The sequence below is a fragment of the Lolium rigidum genome, chromosome 6 (genome assembly GCF_022539505.1).
Source record: "Lolium rigidum isolate FL_2022 chromosome 6, APGP_CSIRO_Lrig_0.1, whole genome shotgun sequence".
Lineage (NCBI taxonomy): Eukaryota > Viridiplantae > Streptophyta > Magnoliopsida > Poales > Poaceae > Lolium > Lolium rigidum.
The window spans coordinates 318,840,089-318,846,349 of record NC_061513.1 but is presented as its reverse complement, the minus strand read 5'-3'; the positions used below and the strand labels follow the sequence as shown (position 1 = coordinate 318,846,349).

General features: G+C 46.1%; 2 protein-coding genes across 2 annotated transcripts; both read left to right on the top strand.

The window, feature by feature from the left end:
• The first annotated feature begins 1,946 nt into the window (after window positions 1–1,946).
• LOC124668422 (receptor-like protein 19) lies at window positions 1,947–3,796 on the top strand. Its single transcript, XM_047205567.1, has 4 exons — window positions 1,947–2,001; window positions 2,138–2,204; window positions 2,435–2,667; window positions 3,163–3,796. The coding sequence occupies exons 2-4, from the start codon at window positions 2,145–2,147 to the stop codon at window positions 3,725–3,727; spliced, it is 858 nt and encodes a 285-aa protein (XP_047061523.1). The 5' UTR covers window positions 1,947–2,001; window positions 2,138–2,144; the 3' UTR covers window positions 3,728–3,796.
• A 1,398-nt stretch (window positions 3,797–5,194) lies between these two features.
• On the top strand, window positions 5,195–5,827 carry LOC124664668 (ubiquitin-60S ribosomal protein L40-like). The gene is made up of 3 exons (XM_047202131.1): window positions 5,195–5,541; window positions 5,643–5,709; window positions 5,798–5,827. Exons 1-3 carry the CDS (start codon window positions 5,195–5,197, stop codon window positions 5,825–5,827), a joined length of 444 nt encoding a protein of 147 aa, XP_047058087.1.
• Window positions 5,828–6,261: the final 434 nt, after the last annotated feature.

The following is a 6,261-nucleotide window of genomic DNA, read 5'->3' as shown; positions in this document are numbered from 1 at the left end:
GAGGTTTAATTAATTCTAATGATGTGGATTAATGTAAAGGCTTTAACAGTGCCTCCAATTAGTAAATATAAGATATAAGATACAATTGCAACTCTTGGTGGTGGTGGAGGTGGCCCTCTTCTTCGCCTTGGGTTCGATGGTGGAGGTGGCCCTCTTCTTCGCCGGAGAGGATTGGCCTGCGGTTGGTGGTGGTGGATCTTTTGATCTATCACCGCGTTCCGGCGGCGAGATGGAGGTGCTTGGAAGCCGGTAATGGTGTCGCCGGTGGAGGGTTGGAGTGGCCAGCCCAGGATGGTCGCCGACGTGGGGGTCCGACCTGAATAAAGGCGGCGGTCCTAGGGTCTCTCTTGCGTGAAGAGGAGGACCTACCGGAGGTTTGGACTCGTGATCTGGCCGGAGTGTTGAGTTCCGGAAGGCTCCACCGGCGAATGTAACAGTGCTTTTGCCTGGAGTTTGCTGGATCGGAGGTATTCGGTCGTGCGCACCCATGTTTTTATTCCGACCGATTGGTTCTGGAGGGAGCGGCGCGAAGCTCTTTTTCTGTGTTGACATCAAGTGACTATGGATCCATGATGAAAGTCGGAAGAAGAGAATTTCATGAAGGCCGGAGGCGAGGACTAGCTAAGGGAGGTTCAAGTCTCTGCGCTGTTGAGGGACTTGCTTGGTGTTCCGGACTTCACGGCAGCGGTATGAAAGTGGGGGCGACAACACAGGTGAAGTGCAGAGTCCTACCTTTCAGGGTGAAAACCCAAGGTCTGGCCTTAATTGGTTGTGCCTAGCAATGTTCTTGGTGGAGGCATTGTTTTGAGAGTGGGGACTATCTTCAGGGTGAAAACCTAAGATCTTTGATCGGGCGACGACGGTGTTTGAGCACTGTTCCCTTCTTGGAGGCGTCGTTATTGGGGAGTCTGTAATTCAGGTGTTGTCTTGGCGGTGGATGTATTGCTGTTGTTAGGCCCGAGATACTATAGCGGGACTTTTGTTTCTTAGTTTTCTTTTCTTGTTTTTTGGCTGTGTGCATCCGTAGTGCCATTAGGGTGGTGCGTTGTTGCAGAGGCTGGGTGTAATTGGTATCTTCTTGATATTAATATATTCCCTTTATCGAAAAAAAAGATACAATTGCAACTTTTCTGGTCCAATACCTCCACAACTACTCAGTCTAACCCTGCTAAGAAGGCTATATCTTCAATCAAACAGCTTCACCGGTACAGTGGACCTCAGTTCATTCCAGAAACTACGAGATCTACACACATTGAATCTCTCAAACAATAGAATTTCCGTGATAGATGGGGAGTTTTATTCGTCATGGGAAATCCGCTCTTTGGGTCTAGCCTCTTGTAACATATCTAGCTTCCCTGATTTCTTGAGGTATACAGATGGGGTCACTAATCTTGACCTATCAGATAATCAAATCCGCGGTGCTATTCCTGATTGGGCTTGGGAAAAATGGGACATAATGGAAAATCTGAACTTATCACACAACCAACTCAGTACTGCAAGTTATGGCTCTGGTTTCCAAGGTGTTGGATTATTTCTTGATATCAGTTCGAACGTAATGGAAGGTCCCTTACCTATACCTGCCCCCCACATCCGTCTGTTTGATTGCTCAAATAATTTTCATCTATCCCACTTAATTTTGGTTCTCGACTGAGCTATATCTTCTATATATATGAGTGCGTCTAGAAAAATCCTCTCTGGAAAAATTCCATCGTCGATTTGTGATGCTAAGGTCCTGGAGCTCCTTGATCTCTCTTACAACTACTATTTGAGTGTCCCAATTCCATCTTGTTTAATGGAGGATACCAGTTACCTGCAATCATTGAACTTGGAAGAAAATAAACTTCAAGGACAGTTACCGCATAATATCAAGGAAGATTGTGCACTGGAGGAAGTAAATTTGAGCAACAACCGGATAGAAGGAGAACTGCCACGATCTCTAGTTGCCTGCGTAGGCTTGCAGGTTTTGGATATTGGAAATAATCAGATTAATGATACGTTTCCATGTTGGATGAGTATTTCGCCTAGATTTTCTTAGTTTGGCATCTTTTTTGGACTTGACACTCATAAACGGCTGGTTATACAGAGGCTGGATGTAATTGCTTTTCCTAAAAGTAATAAAGCATCCTTTATCGAAAAAATGTTGGATGAGTATGCTTCCTCAACTTCAAGTCCTTGTCCTCAAGTCAAATCAGTTATTTGGAAATGTGGAGCCTTCTTTTTTCGATAAAGGGAATATATTAATATCGAGAGATACCAATTACACCCAGCCTCTGCAACAACGCACCACCCTAATGACACTACGGATGCACACAGCCAAAAAAAGGAAAAGAAAACTAAGAAACAAAAGTCCCGCTACAGTATCACGGACCTAACAACAGCAATACATCCACCACCATGACAACACCTGAATTGCATACTCTCCAAAAAAAACGATGTGGGGCCTTCTACAATAGTGAAGAAAGAAAACCATTGTGAGTTCTTGAAACTGAGGATTTTATCTTTCGCTTCCAACAATTTTACTGGGACATTGCCAAACAAGTGGTTTAAAAGTTTCAAATCCATGATGGCTAAATCTACCAACGACACATTGTTTATGCAAAATGGCTACAGGCAGGTTGACCAATACCAGTTCACCACTGAGATTACATACAAAGGTTCAGTTGTCACATTCATAGCTGCCATGTTTCCGGAACGGTGGGAACGGGGGACGGATTCGGGGTACGGGAGTCGGTGTCTGTCAAAACCAGGGAACGTACGGGGTATACATCTCTGGATCGATCCCGCTTGATCGGGGACGCGATCCCATTTGATTGGGTACGGCGAATCCGGAACGATACTGTGGAACGATCAAGAATGTATGAATATCAATCCAGAATTAGACCGTAATTGTTAGCTTGAGGTATGGGTGTACTTGAATCTCAAGGTAGTCAGGAACTGGGATCTAAAGTTGAAATTCTGAAGCTCAAGGTCGCCAGCAACAGCCGTGGGTGATTAATCAACTGCTGGGGATATAATACTGAACTGAATCGTAGCTTGTATTTGGGGGCGCGAATCTGAGATGAATCGTACCGAATCTTAGCTCGTTTCCGACTCCGATTCCGGGTCACTGAATCCGGAACGTGGGACGGACCACCGTTCCCCGTTTCCGGCTGCTATGGTCACATTTTCCAAGATTTTGACGACCCTTGTAATCATTGATGCCTCAAGTAATGGATTCAGTGGCGTCATTCCACGGTCATTTGGAGAGCTCGTTCTGTTATGTGGGCTAAACCTGTCAAATAATGCCTTCACTGGAATGATTCCATCTCAGTTTGGTGCCTTGCATCAACTTGAGTCACTGGACCTCTCTTCAAATGACCTGTCTGGAGTGATTCCAGTTCAATTAGCATGGTTGGACTTCCTCTCGGTGTTTAACCTGTCTTACAATCGGTTGGTTGGAAGAATACCAGGATCACGTCATTTCCAGACATTCTCCAATCTCTCTTTCATGGGAAACAATGGCCTTTGTGGACCTCCATTGTCCAAGCAATGTGACAACTCGGCCTCAAACTCTGGGTTACATCATTCAGACCGAGACCAAGTGGATGTTATCCTGTTTCTCTTTACTGGACTGGGATTTGGTGTCGGATTTGCAGTTACAGTTGTTGTGGTATGGGAAATCCGCATAAGGAAACTATCTAAAGGTTGCATTACTTCTTTGTGCCAGAGTAAAGTATTTTGTATGTAGATTACCTGGATCATGAAAAGGTCGTCTACTATCATACTGATGCAGTGAACCATGTAATCCAGGCCAAATGAGTCAGAAGTGCTTCACTGCTTGTATCCACTTAAACTTAGGTGCATTGTTCCATTGCTTTGCCAAGTTGAACCAGGATACCATTCAGTAGTTATTTATCTTCATTTTATCGAAAAAGTTACTTATGTTCATATATATTTGATGTCTACAACATATTAAAGTGCTATAATTCTAAACTGAATGTGTTCTAGACCGTGCTTCAGTGCTGCTCCGGCTGAAATGGTCCTTCGGCACCACCAACAAGTCCATCACGGCATTCAGTTCATGGCTGGGAACGGCTTTCATAGTATATTAGTAGTTACCCCGCCAACCCCTCTTGTTGATGCTTGCTGATTCCAAATTTCAGTTATCTGGAAAGGCCATTAACGCTTCAAGCTCTCTGTTAGACCTCTCCCGTGTAATACGACGAATAGACACCACCCAACCGATCTCAGTTCTGCATTCTGTAATATTCGGCCTTAGAGCATGCGTGAGTAAATTGCAGGGAACTGTATATAAAAGGGCCATAAGCTATCCTTATACCATTACCAAGATGTACTAATATAGCCTCTATATACAACTTGATCAGCCTGTCAATTTCAGTCCAAGCTCGCGTGCAGCTGGGATAACATCGCCCATGTTTCTGTCATTCAGATGCGCATTCAGTACCCATTTAGCCCAGGGTGAGCCAGGTTTCGTGTGAGTAGCTTATGAAATTTTTTTGCCAGCATAGCATCGGTCTGTACCTTGAACTGTTTCGAAAGCTTTAGGAGATTCAATCTGTTTGGGTACAGTTCCTGAAAATCAATATCTGACGAGACCGGCGCCGCAGTCCACACAACGTCCGTGAAATATTTACTCGGGATTTTTGCTTTAGCTTCCTTGGAGTGCAAGCCCTCGTGCTTAATTATTTTGATTGGATTGCACGTCATTCTAGCTGAAGCCCCGGAATGGTAGAATCGGTTGTCTTCCTCTCCTAATCAGCACCAGTTCACGTTGCCACGCTGCCCAGCCGCGAACACATGCAGTGAACCATAGCCTGAATTTATCGTCTAATTAGTGATCTGAAGAAGAATCGAGTATACTAAAAACCTACAGATTCTTTTGAAGAAGAACCATCTGCTGCACCCCCCCCCCCCGCGGTCATGTGCGCGACGTCCCCCAGCACCGCAATGACCTCGCCATGCGAGACCATGACCGGCGGCGGCGGAGTGGCGAACACGGTGCTGGTGTCGTACACGTTCGGAATTTTCTGACTGTATCCGTGGCGACCACCACGTCCGTATCCTCGTTACCGTGGCCTACTCTGTTTCGTATCGGCCCCCTCCAATCAATCGATCGCTATATATGTACATCTGCCGCTCCTCTCGGCTGCGCTCGTCGATCAACAAACCACAGCACCGCCACCTCCCAACGGCAATGCAGATCTTCGTCAAGACCATCACCGGGGAGACGCTCACGCTCGAGGTCGACAGCAGCGACACGGTCGACGCCGTCAAGGCCCAGATCCAGGACAAGCAAGAAACCATCCTCACCGCCGACGACGACCTGCATCATCTTCCGTCTCTCGTCTTCGCCGGGAAGCAGCTGGAGGCCGAGGACGGTCGAACGCTTGCCGACTACGGCATCAGCAAGGAGTCGACGCTGCACCTCGTGCTCGGCCTCCGCGGCGGCTACCGGCCTGGCCGGGGGGTCTACCCCAAAATCGATCCCAACCTCCGAGCGCTTGCGCTCAGCCACAACGAGACCAAGATGATCTGCCGAAAGTACGTGCATATATACCAAGGGGCGACTATAGTATAAATGCTCGATTTCCTCCATCTCGGTCTGACATATTACCCGATTTTTCTCTGCTATTGATTTGTAGGTGCTATGCGCGGCTTCCTCCGAGGTCTACCAACTGCCGCAAGAAGAAGTGCGGCCGCAGCAACGACGTAATTTTCTCTCTTCAAATTGCCAATTTGTTTATAGCTAGGAGCCTACCCGTTCATTCCGTGATCTGATAAGATTTGTACTTTTCAGCTAAGGCAGAAGAAATCGTTTCGATGGTGAAGCAGGTTTACCTGGGCAGCAGCAGTGACATGCATATACTAATACTAGCACGAAGCCAGTTTGTTTAATAAAAGTACATCATCATAATGCAGAAATCAGGGTTTCATTCCTCATTTCGAAAAAAAAGTACGAAGCTAGCAGCCTCCCATAAGGACCCGTAGATAGATATATGCACTTGCTTGATATGTGTGTGGAGAATAGATGGTGTAACATGATATTTACGTATTGTACTAATTAACACATATGCCCGTACGTGGTCTTTTGCTATATGTGTGTGTGGAGTATAGTATTTTCAAGTCGCATAAAACTCACTCTTCTCTGATTAGTTTTTCTTGACGGGACAAAGCGTTCTTAACAGTCCCGTCAAATCTACTTCGGTGCGGTTTTGGCAAATGCCATAATAAATACCAACGTTGAAGCGGTTTTTGTGCTTG

Bases quoted from the DNA above. Each gene is read 5' to 3' on its own strand.
- LOC124664668 (XM_047202131.1), top strand. From the start codon at position 5,195: ATGCAGATCTTCGTCAAGACCATCACCGGGGAGACGCTCACGCTCGAG. The intron at 5,542-5,642 runs GTACGTGCATAT...ATTGATTTGTAG, and splicing joins ACCAAGATGATCTGCCGAAA to GTGCTATGCGCGGCTTCCTC. The intron at 5,710-5,797 runs GTAATTTTCTCT...TGTACTTTTCAG, and splicing joins AGTGCGGCCGCAGCAACGAC to CTAAGGCAGAAGAAATCGTT.
- LOC124668422 (XM_047205567.1), top strand. From the start codon at position 2,145: ATGAGTATGCTTCCTCAACTTCAAGTCCTTGTCCTCAAGTCAAATCAG. The intron at 2,205-2,434 runs GTGGAGCCTTCT...AAAAAAAACGAT, and splicing joins CAAATCAGTTATTTGGAAAT to GTGGGGCCTTCTACAATAGT. The intron at 2,668-3,162 runs ATTCATAGCTGC...TGCTATGGTCAC, and splicing joins TACAAAGGTTCAGTTGTCAC to ATTTTCCAAGATTTTGACGA.